Source organism: Suncus etruscus, chromosome 2 (assembly GCF_024139225.1).
Source record: "Suncus etruscus isolate mSunEtr1 chromosome 2, mSunEtr1.pri.cur, whole genome shotgun sequence".
In the NCBI taxonomy this organism is placed as follows: Eukaryota; Metazoa; Chordata; class Mammalia; order Eulipotyphla; family Soricidae; genus Suncus; species Suncus etruscus.
Genome location: NC_064849.1, coordinates 23134467 through 23156187, shown reverse-complemented (window position 1 = coordinate 23156187; position 21721 = coordinate 23134467). Strand labels below are relative to the sequence as shown.

The following is a 21721-nucleotide window of genomic DNA, read 5'->3' as shown; positions in this document are numbered from 1 at the left end:
GTGGCCCAAAAACCAAAAAAAAAAAAAAGAAGAAACTTAACAACTATTTTACCTCTACTAATTGTTAGACTTGGTGTCGATACCTTCTTTGTAATGTGGCATTAATTATCATAGTGCATGAACCCTTGTGCCTGCCTTTATTTTATTCATTGACTATAAGGATAGAAGATAAATATGGGTAAGAGAAGGAACACTGGCCATTGTTTTCTTAGTTCGGAATCAATAGGATTGACTGCTGGCAGCTGTTGACACAGAAATGAATTCTGACCAGTAGAATCTATCTAGCTTTTCTCTTTGTGTTATAAAAGCTGATATGTAAAAGAAGCATAATTATTATTTAAGGTGGCACAGATCAGATTCTGCCCCAAGAAATAAAATTTCAAGGTTCCAGGCACCGATTTCTGCACCGGAGTACACGTAAGATTTTATCTGCTCTGCTTTTCAAATGTAGGGATTTTAATTTTGCAGGCTGTGTCATACTAATCTATCTCGCCAAGTAATTAGTACATAATACCGTAATAATTTTAATCTTTGATTTTAGCACCTCTTTCAAACTGACAGATTTCTCAAACTGTCTGTATGCTGCTTTAAAGGCAAAAAAGTAACAGGTATATATGACTTAGTATATAATAGTAAAAGTAAAATGAAATAATTTGCCTTTGGTTGGCATATAAGATTACACAGATTCAACTTAACTAGGTCTTTTTAAAAATTTAACTGTCTCAGTTTCTCTCATTTTTTTGTTTTTGTTTTTGTTTTTTGGTGGCCACACCCAGTGATGCTCAGGGGTTACTCTTAGCTATGCGCTCAGAAATCGCTCCTGGCTTGGTGGACTATATGGGATGCAAGGGGATGGAACTGTGTCCTAGGCTAGTGCAGGCAAGGCTTGTGCCACTGCTCCAGCCCCTCGGTTTCTCTTTTTGTATTTGTCTTTGGACCATACCTGGTGATGCCCAGATGTTGCTTCTGGTTCTTCACTGTTGGTAATGCTCAGGACTCTATAAGTACTGAGTCAGCCACATGCAAGGCAAGCACCCTACTGGCTGTACTGTCTCTTTGGTCATGTCTCAATTTCTTTTATCTCAGAAAGAGAATGGGTTTTAAACAGGCTTTGTTATTAAGGTTTATTATTTGTCAATTCTGTAGATTAAAAGTATGCTTGGAACAAGACTTTGAGATCATTAAACCTACTGTTTCTGTAAATGTGATGAAGTAAGCTATGGGAATGACTAATCACTACTGAAAGAAACATTTTAGTGTAAAGGAAGAATTCAACAGCTAATATATTTTTGGAGCAACAAAGGAAGCTACTTTGATGACTCACAGTTCATTTATTCTGGTTCCCTTAATATGCTCCAAGCAACTAATAAATTGCTGTGGCAACAAATTAAAGTTTTTTTTTTCTCTCCTTATGCTTTCGAGAGAAATAATTGTGCTTCAAGAGAATGTTGTTTTTTTTTTTCTGCCTCTTTTCATAATTTTGCTCTATTGGGATCTGTCATATTTTTTCTTGGAAGTTATCCTGCATTCAAATACATTTCGGTAACATCCTTGAAAATCAACAGGTGTGCCCATTGGTCCTGATTTACATTTCCCATGCCTATCCACCTGGTCTGCTCCCCTTCTGCTTTACTTTTTTTGGGTAAGAGGTATGGCCATACCAAAAGGGTTTGAGAAACCTCTCACAGTTTGAGAAACATAGGTACTTGACTTTAGATGTGCCTTTTAATTATGACGTAGTTGTGCCAAGTTAATTTTTATTTGTATTTTAGCTCTGACATTGCCTAATATTACTTAATATTGCTGTAGTATTTTGTGTAAGCACAAAATAACAGCACTGCTTTTTGCAAATATGTCTTAATCTATAATGGAATGATAAAATTTTGCTATTTTATAAAATTACTGGGATTAACTTATCAAGATACATTTGTTAAATTACTAATTTTTATAACACTTGATTAAATCATTTCAGTGCGTTTTACAATATGTTTTTTTCTGCACATGTTCACTTTTCAAAGCAATATCAGTCAGTAAACCTTGGTGGGTAAATGGTTACCCAGGAATGAAGCTCAACCTGTAAACCTAAGGCTGTAGACTGACTGCTCAAACAGGCCTTTATTCTATAGTTTTCCTTAAATTCATTTGTAAAATGACTTGCAAAGTGCCTAAAGGTCTAAAAGCAGATAGTTATTAAAATAATTTTTCCTAATTCAGATAATTTTGTTGATCATCTTATTTAGTTTCTATGTAGGTAAAAATAAGTGTAATTCAAAGCAGCTAATAGATACATATACTGCCCAAAGTAATCATGAACTTAAAAAAACACTTTTGTTTCTGCTATTTGATAGCCATATCTAATAATGAAAAGATAAAGTTCTTGCTAATCTTTAGTTTTATTTTTATTAGAAGAAATCTTAGGTTTGTCTTGGATACATTTTTGCCTCCATTGCCAAACTTAATTTCATCTTTTAACTTTCTACAGAAATTATTTTCTTTTAAAAAATTTTAGCAATTGAGGATCCTTTAAAAATTTTTAATTGCGTGGGGGCGGCGCGGTGGCGCTAGAGGTAAGGTGTCTGCCTTGCCAGCGCTAGCCTAGGACGGACCGCGGTTCGATCATCCGGCTTCCCATATGGTCCCCCACGCCAGGAGTGACTTCTGAGCGCATAGCATAGCCAGGAGTAACCCCTGAGCCTTACCGGGTGTGGCCCAAAATCCAAAAAAAAAAATTTTTTTTTAAATTAATATTCCAATTCCTATGTGATCTTAAAATTGGAAGAGATTTATCTTGTCTTTTAGATATAACCATTTGTGTAGCTATATCTTGAGAATTCTTTCAAGATTATCTAAACTTAGTTTATGCTTGATAACTTGATACATATATAGGTGGAAAATAATGTATTGTCAGAGCTTAAACAATTGCTTATTGGGGCCTGAGTAATAGCACAGTAGGTAAGGTAGTTGCCCAGCATGAAGCTTTCCTAAATTTTATACCCAGTGTCCTATGTGACCACCCTGAGCACACCCAGAAATCATTCCTGAGAACAGAGCCAAGAGTTACCCCTGCGCATACCAGGTGTGGCCCCCCAAAATAATAACTGCTTATTGTTTGTCTCTGAAAACTTTCTCTAAAGGAAATTAGCCTTTCCTTTTGCTTATTTAAAATGTTAATATTTCTGCTGCTGCCAGGGACTAGACCCTAGACCGCATTCATTTGAGGCAGACACTCAGGTGCCACTCCTGGCTTCATGTATAGGAGTCACTCCTTTCCCATGTATCAGAGTGAGTTGTGGGCCGTGCAGTGCCTGGAATCAAACCTGCAGTCCTTATACGTCATAGATTCCAGCCCTTTGAGCCATCTCCCCAGACTGCCTCCATTTAATTTCTAAGTAGCAGAAATCCAACTGTTACACAAACTAGGCTTAGTTCTTGACATTTTACTCAGAGATGATAATATAGATTTGAAATATTTAATTTCTTTGCTAATATAGAATGATATGCATATGTAGTTCTATTTAAGTTCTAAAATGCAAGGACACAAACTTTAAAACGATAGATACTGTACAAATTGGTCTTCTGTAAACTTGAAATTAGGCCAACTACATGGTAGTTTTGTTAAGAATATGAGAAGGATCGCTTGTTTCTCTTCATGTAGAATGAGACTTTTAGGGGGTTTTGTCCTTTTTTTTATCCTTCTGTTGACATTTTCCTCGATTGATATGTCTAGCTTCATACATACCAAGCACTCCAGGTTTTCTTTGAACTGCCATTGGAGAACCTGAGTGCAGAGTAGTCCAGACTTTGTATCCCAGATAGACTTGACTTTTTCATTCTTCTTGGATGCAGGGCAGGGAGTCTGCGTGTATTTCTGAGTCAGTTGCAAGTTACATGTCTTCCATAAGTTACTGTATCTCTGGGAAAAAGTTTAAGGTACTTGTGAGCGTGCATCTGAAAATCTGTGTTTGAATGGATACCCTTAGTTCTAATTCTGAGGGTAAATTAATCTTCAGCGCTGACAGATTTAATTTCTCACTTCCCAAACCTGACAGCTTTCAATGTAGCCTTCTGAAAAACAACCATGGCTTTCATGTATATTGTACTATTGACCAGTGAAGATTTTGTTTAATGTTGTTGGATTCTGGAAATACTCTGTGGTGGCATTTATTTAGTGGCAAATAGTGTTTTTAATCCAGCAAATGTTATACAAAAGAGCACAAGATTTTCTCAAGTATTCACTGGTACTCTACTTTTAGTATAAAGGTCACAGTCCCCTCATTGTAACAAAACCTTTTGTTGTACCAAACCAAATGCTAAAGCTCAAATGCCTCATAGGGAGTGATTGTGTTCTAAGAAACACCTCTCTGAAAGTACTGGCACCAACCCTAATTTTAAGTTCAAATTAAAAGTGCTTCACTGAAATGTATTCAGCAACTTTTAGCGCACATGCACAAGGATGATTAAGATTATTGTCACTTTAGAAGCCCAGAAATGGTTGCTTAGTTGCTGTCTTGATAACTTAAGATGGTCTTGCCTTCACTGTATTCACAGAACTGATGTAGTTTTTATATTTTAATTATTTAGTTGAAGAACATACCCATTATTATAGTAAAACAATCAAGATGCTTTTTGTCTAGCTTTCTGCCACTATAGTTCCTATTTTTATATTCGCTTCTCATAAACTCAGCTTGGTTTCACATCCTTTATACATCCTAAATTCAACTTTCCTCATTGTCTTTGTGAAGTGTTTTAACAATGCCATTTTCGTGAGATTCCTTTCAACCTGTTTTGAGCTCTGTTTCCCAGAGTTCTTTTTCTCTTCTGATCATCCATAAATGGCCGTACAGTGTGGTTAGAGGACAGTTTAAATGCACTGAAGTCTGTGCGCTAATGAAGAATTGCTATTTTCAGAGCTAAGGGGTGAACACAGTCGCTGCTATATAGATCTCTTCCCTCTTGGAAGTTCTTTATTTTTGAGTGTTTATTCTGCTGTAGAAAACTACATAGTGCTGAATTATGGCTTTTTTTTTTTTTTTAACGGTGTTTATTAACTTGTTTAGTTTGTCTGCTTAAGGGGAAGAAAAGGGTGGGGTGGGGTAAAAGGGCTTGAAGACACAGATAATTCTTAAAATATGTGTTTGGGGGAACTGCTCAGCTTGAAGTTTTATTTTTAAAAAATCTGACGTGAGTGTTTTTCTCTTCATTTGCTGTGCTTATGTAAACAGTGTGACACCATCGCCACAGGTTCGGGTCTGTCCTCCCCATATGTTACCTGAAGATGGAGCTAATCTTTCCTCTGCTCGTGGCATTTTGTCGCTTATCCAGTCTTCTACTCGTAGGGCTTACCAGCAGATCTTGGATGTGCTGGATGAAAATCGCAGGTGATTGGCCATCAGTGACTTGCCAACTTTATTGCATATTTTGGCTTCTTATAAATGGATTGTTAGTGTCTTTTATGTTTGCACCTTCATCTCTTTCTATGATGCAATGGTTAAAATGGCTTGCTCTGCTTTCTTTTAATTGGAAATTATTGTCCAAAATTCACATTTCACAACATCGATTAGCTTCTCTTTTATCCTAGAGAGAAATCAGTTTCTACTAGCTCTATATAGGAAGGATAATTTTTGTTTTCAAAGTCTTTGCCAACCAATTTTATGTGCTTTAATTTTGATTTGGGATATTCTGGCGATACTGTTGCCAACACATACTAATTTTCTTTAGACATTGTTAGAGATCATTAAGTAATTGTGTGATTGGATAAATGAAGCAAATTTTAGAAACTGTCTAGCATAGCATAACTTTTTCCCTTTTTAAAAAATTCCTCTTAACTAAGAATTTTTAGGCTGATAGTAAAAGTCCCAGAAATTACTGTATCAGTATTTTTCCATTTTGGTAATTTACCATGTGATTATCTGCAAGTAAAATGGCTAATAGTGTACATAAACTGGTTCATTCAAATATATTTTAACCATTATCTCTAATACTTTTTATTCTTGTTTTATTACTACATTGTGCCTCTAAAAGATGGAATTTGGGGTATTATTAATGCACAGTGTGAGGAAGGTACAGCCAGTTTATTTCCAATCCAAGTACATTACCTAGGGATTAGAGTCAGCGACCAGTTTATTATTCATGATTTCTACTTTTGTGTTTTAAAGAATTCCCAATAAATTCGGCTGGCCCTTGCAATTAGCTGTGCTTCTTGCCTTAGAAATGGATGCAGATCCCTCTTCAAACACATTTTGGGGTCTATTCAGAAGTCTGTGTGCTTACTCACACTTCATGAGTCCTGGACCAAACTGCTGCTTGCAGGGTTTTCTAGACCTTATATTATTAATTTGGAGGTTTATTTGCATCCAGCACTGTACCATAGAAAGCTTTCAAGAGAAAGCTTATGGTAGGTGAAACGTTTTTTAACATAATCTTCCTGGTCAAGAATTTAGAATCCCTTTTAGGCTCTTGTGAAGCTTCACAAACTATCTTGGAATATTCAGATGCAGTCAGAAGCAGCATGGCTCACAGAAAGCATGGATTCAGGGCTTGATCAGATTCAGCCTTGATCAACCTAAAACTAGCCAGTTGTATGATGTGGCCTTGAATGAGTTGCTTCTCTGGGCCTCAATTTCTTCACTTATTTTACTAAAAATAAAATATAATAATAATAGTATGACCTTGCCACCAGAATTCTTGGAATTATCTTCCCCCTATGATCATTTTCTTTAGAAGACAAAAGGGATAGGAGGCAGAGAGAGAGAGAGAGAGTGGGCTAGGAGCCTCCTAATTCAGTGCAGTGGTGTGAAATAGTTGGATTTTATTTTTCTCCATACTGGAAGAAATAAATTGACTCAGTGCCAGTTTAAATGATCAGGAATATAAAGTAATATAAAACTTATTTTATATTGAATATTATAAAAATTCTTATGCACAAAAGTAGGTCGTTGTGGTTTGGTTTGAGTTCCACCTTTGGCATTGCTCTGGAATACTCAGTGCTCACAGACCAATCCCAGTAGTGCATGCAAAGCTAGTAGTCCAGTCTTCCAACCTTTTTGAGCCATCTGCCCAGTCCCTCAAGTTCTGTCTTTTTTTTTTTTTTATTATTGTATTGAATAGGCAAAATTAGAATCCCTTTTCTGGGAAGAAATTAAATCTCTCATTCACTTAAATGAGATTTTTTTAAATTTCACAAAGTAATTATATTAATTCTGACTCCTGGAAATTTACCATTAGTAGTTATTAACTTGGAGCCTGGAGGGATGAGATTCTCATTAGTTTTGTTGGGTGCTTTCATTATTGAGAGGAATTTTAAAAAACTTACTATTATATGTAAATCTTTTATGATATAAATGGTGAATAAGATTGAGTAAGAATTCTGCAAGATCAGTTTTTATTTCTACGGAGAACTTTAGAACATGATCTTTCAGACATAAGAAATGGGAATGTGAAATTTGGATGATCTGTTTGCATGGTATTATAAAATGTTGCTGCTTATAAAGTTTTTGGTGCTTTTATGTTCCTTGCTCTCTCTTTCTCTCTCTCTCTCTCTCTTTCTCTCTCTCTCTCTTTTTCTCTCTCTCTCTTTCTCTCTCTCTCTTTCTGTTGTACTATTCTTGGCTGGTGTGCTAGTGAACCATCTTATCTTTGGTCTTATGTCACTTTTTAGATATAATTTAAATTAAGCTGGAACTGTTTGACAAAAAGACAAAAGCTCTGCATGCTTCATTTTTATAAGATTGTGCAGATTCACAATTGTTTGACATAACTGTATTATAAAGGGCCAATATATGATAGAAAGGATTATGTTGTATACTTTGATTTTTGTCATCTTGCTGGAAATGGTTATGGTCTCTAAAGTCAGACACAATAGGAAGTCAGAATTAGACCCATTAATGCATAAGAAAGATTTACTTATATATAGGTCAGTATTATACTTTTACCAAAGTTCCTGGAGAAGTACCAGTAATATTCTTTGTTTCAAAGATACTCTTAAGATTTATTCCTTATCTACTACTTAGGTATGCCATGCTTATTGCCCAATGCTAAACATTAAAAATTTTTGATAATTAGCTCCTATGTCAGAACATTATTTAAATGTGACAGATTAGACATTTAAACAGTTTTATAAGCAATCTTGTAGAAATGATATTAATGTAGACTAATTAGATTAAGCTCTATTTTTAAAGGGTCTTGACTGTAGCTTTTTAAAGTGGATTGTTTTAGGTTTTAGGGAATTTACATAAGAAATTATGTAAACAATTTTACAAGGATTTTTTTATAAATAATTGCTTAGGCAAAGTTGCCATTAAAATAGTGCTTTTTATTTATAATTTTAATGTGCATAATTTCTTATCCCCACATTCACCTTTTATTTACTATTGCCCGTTTCCATTTTCTTTTTATAAACGCCATTTATCTCCTTTAAAATGTTGCTGTCAAGTACAGCAACATTTTCATTTTAAAGCATATTGTTGAACATACTATCAAACTTTTAAACCTGGATGTTTTTAACTTATTAAACCATACTTATGATAGAAAGTGGTACTTGAATGAGGTTTCTAACTTTGCCAAATACCTGTCTAATTTACTTTTATATTATGTGTGTCAATTACCAGTGTGAGAAGACAAAATGAAATACGTTGTGAAAGGTAATTGTATCATTTTCTGGCTCTGCATTATAAAAGGGAAATCTCTGTGGTGGAATATATTAGACATGACCGGCCCATTTTAGGCAGAGGAGGAATTTTTGACTTCAGAGCTGGTAACCTCCCAATGTGGCAGCATCATTTCCAGACATTCTAATGTCAGTGTAACACAAACTAGTCAGGAATAGTTCATCCAATGCCACAGAGTAGGATGGGATGGGTTTAAAACCTGCCCCAAACATGTGTCTTTGTCACTGTTCTTTATGCAGCAGTTGAGAAGTCTTAACACATCTCTCCTGAACTCTCTGAATCTCTTATCTTCCAGGATCTGGAAATTACCCTAAGCACCAATAGTGCTCTTAGGAGATGTACCAGCAAGATATTAAACTTTTCTTAATTAAATTGGCAAAAAATATTCTATTTGTATTGTAGCCAAACTTTTTCGACTGATCTAGTTTAAAAAATTTTAAAAAGCCAGTGTTTAGGTGTTTGCCATAACCAAGAATTGTTTTGATACTTAAAGTTCAGGCAAAAGTTGAGCCATTTAGAATAGACTGTAATGCTTGAAATCCCTATATGGATTCTATTCACCAATCTCCTTTCTTGGGTTTGTAAATATTTCTATTTACTTTTTGAAGAATTGACAAGGAACTCTGAGGAACTTAATAGTTTCCAATGTACAAAAATAAATAAATTTTACTGAAAAGGTTGCTGCATAACATAATGCCAGGTGTCCCACAGAACCAAAATATGTACTAAGTACTCAGAGGAAAATCCCCACAAAGTTTTTCCAGTATACCTTAATCATCACTTCCAGTAGCTCTGGATGCCACTCCTCGTGTCTCTAGATCAGACCTGCATATTGATTGTACTTTGGAGCATGCTCCGCACAGTCTTTGCCTGGCTCTCCCCAGCCCCAGAATCAAGGCTTGTAGTTTTGAATGAGACAACAGCCACATTAAGATGTCAGGCACTGTTTAAAATGAATGAGGCAGGGAGTAGGAGGGTTGTGGGAAATGGGAGTTAGTTGAGCTTGTGACTCTTGAGCTAGAGCCTTGTTACCAGATAGATGAGCAACCATGATCATGCAGGTGCTGCTAATTGGTTCTTGATGTGCTTCGAAATTTATTGGTGATTCTTTGTTTCCCACTAGAAGAGAATCCTTAGTCTTGAATTTCAAAAACTAAAATGTAAACACCCCAAACTATTCCTTTGATAGATTCCCCTTTGTTTTGTTTTTGTTTTTAACTCAGCGTGCAGTACTAAAATTGATGAAAATTGTGTCTTGGAGGACATGTGAGGCAAAGATTTTGACAGTATTTGAGTGCTATTATATTGTATTGAGGCATACAATATAATCCTATTTGACACTTATTTGTCTTGTTTTTTGCTTTCATTTGATTACTTCTCTGTTTCCTGATTCTGTCTTGTGCCTTCTCCTGCAAAAACCTGCCTTAGACCCGTGTTGCGTGGTGGGTCTGCCGCCGCCACATCTAATCCTCATCATGACAACGTCAGGTAAATTTTGAGACTTTGTAAATCCCCAGGGTGAAGTCGACTTTATTTTGCAGGAATTATGCATGTGGTAACTCTGTCTCTCTATTGGAACTTCCACTGCCTTTCCCTTTAGGCATATCCAACTTTTCTCTGAGAATAGTGTTTCAACTCATTTGTGTCATTGGGACACCAGAATATGTGAAGAGGATAAGGTTACAGGTTAAATATCTGAGATAGTGTCATTTCCATCGTTTTAATAGCCTACCGAGAAAGCTGTGTTAAAATGCAGATTATGTTAACTCTTACCCTCTGTGAGTCATTTCAATTGTTGCCTGAGATCCTGTCTCCAGCATTTTCATTTTCTGTTGCCTTCAGTGACTTCTTGACTGTGTAGATATTGCATTAAGATTTCTTGTCACTGCTTTTCTCTCTTCATTTTACCCCTTTCACACAGTCGTTTTTTCCCCTCTTATGCAATGGGATTGCTAGAATGGTTTATCCAGATGTTCATTTCCCATATGATTTGGGTGAGGGAATACTTAGTAGTCACAGAAACCATTATTGTCATTTTTCCAGAGACAATTTTAAGTAGAAATGTTTATTTCTATGATGAGGAAGCTGGTATTTATTCAAAATCTTTAGCCAAGAGAAGAGGGTAACAACTGATTTTACTTAGAGGAATTGAAAAGTGGTCATGTTGCCACTCTGTTGATTTGGGTGTTAATTTAATCCATTGACTTTTTTACCTTTTATGTTTCCTCTCAGTCTGCCCCTTTTACTTTTCTGTTTACTTTGAACCAGAAATCTGACCTAGATTTCTAAGGCCTTTAGTTGTGCTAAGTCTGATTTTAGTTTAAAATGCATGTAAAGCATGGCTTTGTTTTGTTTCCCTTGCTTTCAAATGAAGGTTTCCTTTGCAGATACTTTAAAACCTCAGTTAATTCAAGGTTTACATTGTGAATAATTTCTTTTGCTTACACTTCATCCTCGATGTTCATTTCATGCCATTTTACTTTTTTTGTTTTGTTTTATTTTGGGGCCACACCCGCTGACACTCAGGGGTTACTCCTGGCTATGTGCTCAGAAATCGCTTTTGGCTTGGGGGACCATATGGGATGCTGGAGGATTGAACCGCGGTCCATCCTAGGCTAGCGTGCTCAAGGCAGATGCCTTACCTCTAGCACCACCACTCCAGCCCCAAAGAACAGAGGCAACCACCAGGGGGAGGGTTTTGTTTTTGTTTTTGTTTTTTGTTTTGTTTTTTGGGCCACACCTGGTGATGCTCAGGGGTTACTCCTGGCTATTCTCTCAGATTGCCTCTGACTTGGGGGGCCCATATGGGACACCGGGGGATCAAACCTCGGTCCTTCCTAGACTAGTGCGCGTGAGGCAGATAGATGCCTTATGCACTGTGCCACCGTGCTGGCCCCGCCCCTTTACTTTTAAAACAGTTACTTTTATGAGTTCCCCAAGTATTCATCTCAGATGTGACCTTGGAAATAGAACGTTTTATTTAATTTTTAATATAGAGGAATCTTCAACCATTTTTTCCTCGTTGATTATTACCTCAAGATGACACCTTCAGCAGTTTGTAAACCATAGTGCTGTCTTCCCATAAAAAAAGAAGTAGTTGATTGCTAAAGGAAGTTGCCTTAGACATACAAGAAGTACTTAGATTGTTTTATATTATTTAAAATGATTACACATCATCTGTCACTAAAACTACACTATGTATGGTTTCTATGAGTGATCAGAATCATACTAACTTTTAAAATTAATAGAACTTTGTAATGTAATAGAACATATAATCAGTGAACTAATTACAAGTTTCATAAGAATACATTTTAAATTCAATTTATTTATATTCTACTTGTTCAGAAAAGTTACTGTGCCATTTTTACTGAGCTAACCACGTGGGATTAAAATAGAATATAACATGAGGTAAATTATTTGGTATGTAAATTACTTCTCAATAGAAATGCCAATTAAAATAAATTTAAGAAATGTAAGTCTGGGAGTTGGAGCCATAGTACAGCAGGTAGTGTTCCTCCCTTGCAAGTTTAATCTCCAGAAACTCATATGCTCTCCCCAGCCAGCCTGGAGTAAGTCCTAAGTGCAGGAGTAACCACTGAGAGTAATGCCTAGTGCGGCCCAAAAACTTACAAAAAGAAAGGGAAGTCTAGACAACAAAGAAAAATAGTTTTTCTGTGTATTTCTTCCTGAGAAATTTGCCATTCATTTAAAAAAAAAAAAAAATCAATGTCTTGTCCCTCCTAAAAATGTTTTGAGTTCAGACTCAGAATGAGCTCCACTGGTGAAGCAAGGTACTTCTGAGCCAGGTCCCCTTTTTAATATGCTCTCTTTGGAGTTTGTCTTAATTTCCTTTCTTGGGTGGGAGGAGGGGGTGGATTAGGAGGGGGGATGAGAAGTATAGAACCAACAGTGCTCAGGCTTACTCTTGGCAGTACTTATGGACCATCTTGGGAGCCAGGAATTTGAACCAGGTCAGCTGCATGTAAGGCTAGTACCTTAAACTCTGTACTGCCCCTCTAATCTCAGTGTGATTTTTATAAACAGCCTCATAGTTATTTACTGTTGAACCAATTCTGAATCTAAGTGGAATGGCAAGATTTTATAATTGATTCTGTGAGGAAAACAGTAGAGAGTAAATTCATGGAAATACAAGATGAGAAGTAGAAGTGGTAAAAGATTTAAAAATCAGCCTAAGGTCGATCCCTGCCAGGATGCCTGATGTTCATTTGGACATATGTTGGAAAGAGAATTTTGTATATTGATTTTTGTGTGTTTTGAGGTGCACTGGGGTCCCACCCAGTCATGCTTAGGACCAACTTCCAGCTGTTGGTGCTCAGGAATCCCCACTCCTAGCAGTGTTTGAATGATCATATCTGTCAGGGAGTGCACCCAGGGCTGTGGCATAAAAAACATACACCCCGGCCCTTGAACTAGCTCCTTGGCTTGCATTTTATATATTGCCAGGTCTATGGTGGCAACTCTCAAGTCTCTTTAGACAGGGTTACATGTTAGCAATACCCCTTCCTCTAAGTTTGAAAACCTGTCAGGGTTTCATCTTATTCTCTTGAGTTTTAGGGCAGTTTTTTATTATGGTAGTTGCCATCTAAAGCTTTTCCCTTTTCTTTATTATTACTATTTAATTTAATTGAATTTATTTTATTTTTATTTATTTATTTTAATTTAATTTATTTTATGTTATTAAATGCCAGTTTTTTGAACAGTTTTGAGACAGACGTATTACTTGAATTTGCCAGGAACTCTATTTCCATTCTAATATTGTGCTATGCTTTTATTCCTATCTGCTAGGTATGGCATTTCAAATTTAGATACAACAATTGAAGGAACTTCAGAAGACATGACTGTTGTAGATGCTGCTTCATTAAGGCGACAGGTATTTCATGTGCTAGAGATTGTTTTAAGTTATATTCTTAGAATATTTGAAAGTTATAGTTCTCAACTCTTATCTGCTGGGGGCCCATGAATATCTATTAAAGCCATTATGTTTCCATTCTGACTAAAGGTATATTAAAATACCATTTATATATTTTGGTTAGTATATTAGTATCTAAAAATATATAAAGTGATGTCATTCTAGCCAGTAAGAAAGAATCTTAATGTACTAGTTAACCAATATAGCCATAAATTTCTTTTTCCCTTGCAACTCTCAAACAAGGTTTGAAAACACCATTGGGGGAAATCACTGCTTTCATTTTGAAGGGCCTTAATGTTGGGTTTCCATAATAGAAATTCTGTTTGGGGGCTATAGCTTTAAGCTGCGTTTTTTAGAATGTTCTTCCTCATCTTTCCTTAGAAATACTTTATTTCAGAGACCAGAGAGATAAAATATCAGGTAGGGGGCTTGTCTTGTACATGGCAGACTTGGGTTAGATTCCCAAACCCCACCAGGAGGGATTCATGAGACCAGAGCCAATAGTAAGTTCTGAACATGGCCAAAACAAACAAAACAGTTTTATTTCAGTCAAGAAACTTTGAGCTTATGGATAAATTAGAATATCATTTTAAGAAAATATTAAAGGAAAACATGAATAAATAATACTTTTTAATTTGGGGTCTCATTTATTAGAACATAATTGGAAATTATGCCATAGTCCATATAATTTTTTATGTATTTATACCTTTCCATTTGAAGACAGGAGTTATTTATATTACTTTTAATTTTTAAAAGTTTTTTAAAAGCATAGTTTGAATTTCTGCTTTAAGTTTTGAGTCTAGAGATTGAATAGAAAGCTTAAGTACTAGAGATTATAACTGAAAGCTGAAGTGATCATAAACAGACAACTTGCCAGCTGCAACATTTTAAGAAAAGTGCAAAGTGAGTCAAGAAGCTATTAGTTTCTAAATCAAGGAAGAGAAGTCAAATCACAAGAAGATTAAACAGAATTCCCACTAGGAACTCTGGCAGCCTTGGAAGCTGCTGCATCTGCAACCTTCTTCCTCCCCAGTTACCAACTTGGAAATTTAACAGCCTGTACTTCATTGTCTGGAAATGAGCATCTCTTAGGTCACCTAGTTTCAGCATACAAAGTGCAATTCACTGCCAGTGCCAGATACTAAAAGGCCACCTTAGTGCCACTACCACTGTGTTTTTAGTTGCCACTTGAAAGCATTCCAGTGACTTATACCACTTTTCCACTGCCAATCAAATAGGTTCATTTATTGTAGGGATGTAGTATTCATATCAAGGAATAAAACTGTTACTATTTCTTAATGGCAGAAGACCCGTAATCATTAAGAACATTTTGGTCACTGAACACCAATCACAAGAGAAGTACTTTTCTCACATTCATAAAGTGCCTGTTTCTGTGGGGAGACTACCCCCTACCCTTTGGATTTTCAGTTCTTGAAGTGCTCAGGGCTCAGCACTATGCCACCTGCCCTCCTCTGCCCTTCTCTGATAGCAAAGTAGTTCCTGCTGTCCTAGTACTTCCCAGAGCCTAGTATTTACTCAGGCATGCCCTGGGCTGGAGATTTGCATGAAGGCCATTTATCAGGGAGTGCTATACTGAGGGGGAAGGAAAGAAAATGGGATTGGTTTAGTCTAGAGGGCAGTGTTGGTCTTCAGTATTTTCTTTGCCTTGAAACAAAGGCCTTGTGGAACCATCCCTCTACAAAGCTCTAAAATTAGGGTCATTCCTTTGGAATTGTCACAGAGGATCTCAAACTTCATCTGGATCCATGCTGTTCTAGTAAGGGCGCGTGGTCCTCATTCTCAGCACCAGCCTCATTTCTGCTCAGGACAGTTGCAGCCAGGGACAGCTGTCAGCTAGCGACAAGCAGAGCCTCTTGGAAATTAGCAGAAAACCTGAAAATCTGGGTAGAATTTTTTTTTTTTTTTTTTTTTTTGGTTTTTGGGCCACACCCAGTAACGCTCAGGGGTTACTCCTGGCTATGTGCTCAGAAGTTGCTCCTGGCTTGGGGGACCATATTGGACACCGGGGGATTGAACCGCGGTCCGTCCAAGGTTAGCGCAGGCAAGGCAGGCACCTTACCTTTAGCGCCACCGCCCGGCCCCTAAAATCTGGGTAGAATATTACAAGGCCTTCTAGAATGGTGTTTTGTGTGATCACCTTAGGCAGGAAAGGCAATTAAAAGCTGTTAAACATGAAACTCATGACAGAAGCTCATGAAAGGGGTTCATGCAATGGCCTGTGTCTCCTTCCTGATGTATGTGATACTTCTCCCTAAATGGATACTTCGTCCTTTCTACCAAAATAGCTACATGCTACTATACCCTCAACTACCACCTCATCCAGGAAGGAAAGAAAATCCACCATTTCTAACTCAGGAACTAGAGGAGAAAAACTGAATTTATGCTTTTAATACATATACTCCAAATGAAACTTCCCATGTTGCAATAATTTTAAGACATTATGTTTTTTTTATAAAAATGTATTCCATGCATTAGAACTTGTTCTGTTTTTCACTTAGATAATCAAACTAAATAGACGTCTACAGCTTCTAGAAGAAGAGAACAAAGAACGTGCAAAAAGAGAGATGGTCATGTATTCAATTACTGTAGCATTCTGGCTGCTTAATAGCTGGCTCTGGTTTCGCCGCTAGAGGTAACTTCAGCTCTCAAAAAAATATTGTCTCAACAGCTGAAAATATAAAGAACTTGCAAACTTCTTTGTTTCTGTCTCTGCTGTATGCCATTTTATAGTTCATCCCCTGAAAATGTATTCCTTCCAGATAGGTGGGGGGAAAGGACTGACAGTTGCAGAATTCAAGGTATATTCTGTCATTCAGTTGTATTCACTTTTAGCTAGCTCTGCAGTAACACCTACTCAAAATCTCCCTTTGCATGTTTTGTAAATAGGCTGTAGGGTGGGTTGTTTTTGGTTTTGTTTGTTTTTTTTTTCTTTGTTTTTTTGCCTCATCAGTCTACATAACTGATTCTTTGAGTTGGAGAAAAAGATGCGTAGAGAATGAATTTAGAAGAGTATCTGTAAAAGAAAGTTCTTTTGTCCTGTTGTTCAAGCCCTAGTGAATGGTTTTGTTAATAGACATTTTTGCATCTACATTTCAACATGAACTCTCAAGTCATGGTCTCATGTCAGATTTAATAAAATCAAGCCACCTCATGTTTCACGATCACTTTAATTAAAATGATTTATAACATTTCAGCAGTTGATCTGATACTTGTGTATGATGTGTGTTGTTTTTATTTTAGTTTTGCAGATGGTTTTCTATAAAGTACATTTTTACTAAGTGTGTGAATGATTTGGAAAAAAACCTACAAAATAAGGTACAGATGTAGTATATTTAATAAACTGTCAACCAAAACACTGTTGAAAGATTTATTTCATTGTATTGTTCTGTGTTCTGTGTTTTCTTCCAGTCTCAGGGGCAAGTGTTGTATGGCATTATGAATTAGCAAGTAGCAAGCACTTACTGTGTTTCCTTTCCTGTCTTTATCTTAGTAATGAGTGGTCGGCACTGATTACATTAAGGTGGTTTCCTAATTTGTGAATATCGAACAGCTCAAATGGAAATATCTGGACTAGGGTATGTTTTTTCCTATAGAATTTAACCAATATATTAAATTTCCTGAGAAGTAATCACACCTACAAGTTATTCACACAAGTTCTGGGAACCATCTAGTTTAGTTCTCAAAACTCGTTCCAAAAAACTTTCTTGGTTTGAAAAGGATAGAATTTTATTGAGACATGGGGCAGAAGCGGTAGCACAGTGGTAGGGCATTTGCCTTGTATGTGACCAACCTGGAGTGGACCCAAGTTTGATCCCTGGGATCCCATATGGTCCCTGAGAGCCTGTCAGGAGTGATTTATCTTTCTCCTTGTTCTTCAATAAAAATACTAGGAGGATGCTCTGTATTCTTTCATAAGTTTATCGTAAGTTTGATAACATTTTTCTGTAAGTCTTTAACTTTCACAGTATCCTAATATAACTCTCTAGCCCTGGTGTGTATCACAAGTGCTTTCTATGAATAGTCCTTCAAAATGAGACCCCAAAGATTATTTTAAAAAAATACTTCTTTTGATGACCATGTATGAAAAGGATTACACAAAGATAAAAATAATTATTCATGGAAATAAAAACAAAGGTGCCTTTATTCCTTTTTGATTTTTTTTTTTTTTTTTTTTTTTGGTTTTGGGGTCATACCCAGTCACGCTCAGGGGTTACTCCTGGCTTTGCGCTCTGAAGTCACTCCTGGCAGACTTGGAGGACCATATGGAATGCCAGGATTCAAACCACTGTCTGTTCTAATCAGCTGCCTGCAAGGCAAACACCTTACCACTGTGTTATCTCTCCAGTCCCTCCTTATTGATTTTTTAGACTTTTTTACTAAGCACTGTGGACCTGGAACCTTCTCCATTAATAACTCTGTAGGGAGTAAGAGACATTGTCCTCTATCCAGGTCAGGTACTATCTCTAACTGGAGATTTCTTCTTAAAAGCTAGAACCCCAGAGCTAATTCGTTCAGTAGAAGAGGAAAAGAGATGCACTTTCCGTCCATAAAGGGACAGCAAATAAATAAATAAATGTGTCTTCACCTTGTCACAGTTGGAAAAATAGAACTTAAATCTCTAGACATGCTGCAAAGTCAAGTTCTCTTAGACAAGTCTCCCTACCCCAGTTGTTCATCACTGTAAAATGGTGGTTTGGGGAATAGTCACTTTCTGTCAGGACAGACAAAAAACACTACCTGGCTGTTTGAGCAGAACCTCCCACAAACAATAGAATAGTAAAGGAAGCATAAGAAAACTGATGGATGCAGTGATCAGCCTAATAGGTCATCACACAGCACGATAATGCTACACAATTTTCACAAACTGTTGGGATTGGGTTATTTTTGTTTTTCTATTTCTTTTTTTTTTTTTTTTTTTTTTTTTTGGTTTTTGGGCCACACCCTGTGACGCTCAGGGGTTACTCCTGGCTATGCGCTCAGAAGTTGCTCCTGGCTTGGGGGACCATATGGGACACCGGGGGATCGAACCGCGGTCCGTCCTAGGCTAGCGCAGGTAAGGCAGGCACCTTACCTTTAGCGCCACCGCCCGGCCCCTGTTTTTCTATTTCTAAGAATACTTGTAGAAGCTTTTATATGTATTTTTTTACTTTGAAGATCTTATTTATGTTTCACATTTTTGGGTATCGATTATCTCAGTCTTCATTCAGATGGCCCAGAAGGCCATATGGTGCATTCAGGTCTAGTTGTCTAAAGTCCACCAGAGGGTAGCCCACAAAGTTGGGTATCCCATGTTGTATAGGGAATCAAGCCTGGGTCCCTGTGCATGCCCTGATCTTGAGTCCTCTCCCTGGCCCCAAAGTTGAACATATTCAAGAGATTTAAAAAAAAAAAAAAAAAGAAAAAGAAGAAAAAAAAGATTTTTTTTTCTTTCCTACATAAATACTGATTTTGGAAGTTCATAACTAAATACAAGTTAGTATATAAGATGTCATTTAATGCTAAATTTGAGCTTTCTGGACTTGAAAATCAAAAAGCTTTAATCTGGGACCAGAGAGATAGCATGGAGGTCAGGCATTTGCCTTTCATGCAGAAGGACGGTGGTTCAAATCACGGCATCCTATATGGTCCCCCGTGCATGCCAGGGGTGATTTCTGAGCTTAGAGACAGGAGGAACCCCTGAGCGCTGCCAGGTGTGACCCTAAAAAAAAAAAAAAAAAAAAAAAAGCTTTAATCCGGTTTTCCTTTACTTATAATGTATTGTCCTGTTAGGAGGGAACATGGAGTGCACAGCACTGACCTGAGTCCTAACATGCTTACAGATGTACAGCAAGGCCTGCTCATAAAGAATTGGCAGAGTATTGGAGAAGAGGAGTAAGGTTGATTAAAGACAGAGAATTAAATGTTTTGGTAGGAATTTGAGATGTTGCCTGGAACAGTAGTATAGCCGCTAAGACATTTGCTGATCCATGTTCAGTTCCTGACACCTTATATGGCCCCCTGAGACACTAAGAGTAACCCTTGAGCATCACTGGGTGTCAGCCCCAAACCAAAAAGAAAATTATAAATAAAAAACTGAGATGTGTTGAAGAATGAAGTGCCCAAGCACTACCAGAGTGGCCTGACGTGTAGTTATTGCCACCAGGACTTTAAGATCAGAGCATTGCTACGTCTTTAGGCCCTAGGACTGCAGTGCCAGTCTGGTTGACACTAAGGAGTAACCCCAGAGCACCACTTAGGAGTCCCGAAAAGTAAAGATATTTTTAAATTTCATTATAGATGGGATTTGAGGTGAAGATGGATTGAAAGTGAAAAATTAAATAATTAGGTCCTTTGGGGTCAGAAATGTAGCTCAGTGGTGAAGTGCATGCCTTGCAGTGAACTTGGTAAGAAATTCGATGTTTAGTGGTACGTGTGTTTTCGAAATAGCTAGCAACAAGTGATCCAAGGCTTGAAACATTTAATACATGACAGCAGATTAAGAAGTGTTGCTGGTCATCCCTTCCTTGACCTCTGAAACAAAGTCTTCCATCTCTTTTTGACCCTGTACAATCTAGGGGTCAACTCTCACCTCTCTAGGGTAATGGCTTCCTTCACCCTTTAATCTGTTCAGTGAACATTGGCAAGCTTTCATGTTTGTATGGGGTTTCGATCATAGTATTTTGGAAATTTGATACTCATACTTTGAAGACCACTAAAAACTGGGCACTAATGATAGAATTCAGTAGATTCAACACTGCTGGTTATTGAGTGAATAAAAAAAAAGCATCTCTATTCTGAGATTTTGGTCTTATAGGATCAAATAAAATGAAAAACAAGCACCACTAAAAATTCTGCTGACATTGAAATCAATTCTATAAACGGAAAAAATGCAAAAGGGGACAGTAAAGGGAAATGTTTGTTTTTTTTTTTTTTTTTTGGTTTTTGGGCCACACCTGGTGACGCTCAGGGGTTATTCCTGGCTATGCTCTCAGAAATCGCTTCTGGCTTGGGGGACCATATGAGATGCTGGATATCAAACCCATATCCATCCTGGGCAGCCGTGTGCAAGGCAAACACCCTACCACTGCACTATCACTCTGGCCCCAAAGGGGAGAAATGTTTTCACTAGGTGGTGAGAGAAGGAAAAAGTAGCCTCAGTCAAAGCGGCACCTTTTTCACTCCCGGAGTCTAAAAGATGTAAGGATTAACTGTGGTTAGATGGCTAGGATGAGGGGCTGAGCAGAGGAGATGCCTTGCTGGGGGCGGTGGGAGTGGAAAAGAGCTGATGGGTGAGTGAAACCTTACATGATCCTTACATGCACATGAACATTTGTGTCCATCGCAGTTGTCTCCCACCAACCAGTCTGTCTTCTGAAAGGTGCGCTTTTTCTTTTTTAATGTTTTTGCATTGTGTTACAGTACAGTTACTGACAGGGTTTCAAGCACAACATCTTACCATTTTTCAGTACCCCGCCTCCCCGCAGTTGAACACATTTTTTTCCACCATACTTGTAGATCCCTCCCTACAACTACCTTACCCCTCCAGAAACCCCCAAGAGGCATGTGTCCTACTGACATTTATTATATACAAGGAAATATAGTGAAAAGATTCCATTCTTCCCACTTCCAGGAACACTTTCATTCTTTGGACTTTAGGACACACCCAGTGGTGCTCAGAGGTTACTCTTAGTTCTGTGCTCAGAAATTACTCCTGGTAGGTTGGGAGACCATATAAGACGCCGGGATCGAACCGGGGCAGGCAAGGCAAATGCGGTATCCACTGTGCTGTTTCTCAGATCCCACTTTTGTTCTTTTTATCCTCCCTCTCCCTTTCTTTCTTTCTTTACCATATATAAGAATTAAAATGTTTAAATAGTAAAGAAATGAAGAAATACTAAACAAATCAAAAGCTTCTCTCCACTTTTCCCCCAACACCCTTTCTTATGCATTTAAACTGATGTGTTTTATAAATACGTGGAAAGTTGACTTTAAAGTGACTTTTTAAAATATCTCTATAAACTAAGATTGTTGCAGCTTTCTTGACAATCAAGATAATATTAAAGCTTAAACAATTTTTCATTACTCAAATGCTTCAAATGCTATATTTTCTTTTATTATCAATCAG

At 37.2% G+C, this 21721-nt stretch overlaps 1 protein-coding gene across 11 annotated transcripts in view; it reads left to right on the top strand.

Annotated features, from left to right (window-relative positions):
* Window positions 1-16970, top strand: part of MFF (mitochondrial fission factor) — a 33442-nt gene extending 16472 nt beyond the window's left edge. For 3 of the 11 annotated variants that reach the window (XM_049768316.1, XM_049768312.1, XM_049768311.1), the window contains 6 exons: window positions 343-417; window positions 5223-5378; window positions 8607-8639; window positions 10095-10154; window positions 13473-13557; window positions 16116-16970. In XM_049768316.1, coding sequence (XP_049624273.1) covers window positions 343-417; window positions 5223-5378; window positions 8607-8639; window positions 10095-10154; window positions 13473-13557; window positions 16116-16247 — 541 coding nt within the window. In that variant the 3' untranslated portion in view covers window positions 16248-16970. The remainder of the gene's footprint in view (window positions 1-342; window positions 418-5222; window positions 5379-8606; window positions 8640-10094; window positions 10155-13472; window positions 13558-16115) is intronic. The other 8 variants (XM_049768318.1, XM_049768317.1, XM_049768315.1 and 5 more) reach the window with 6 other exon arrangements.
* The last annotated feature ends 4751 nt before the right edge of the window (window positions 16971-21721 follow it).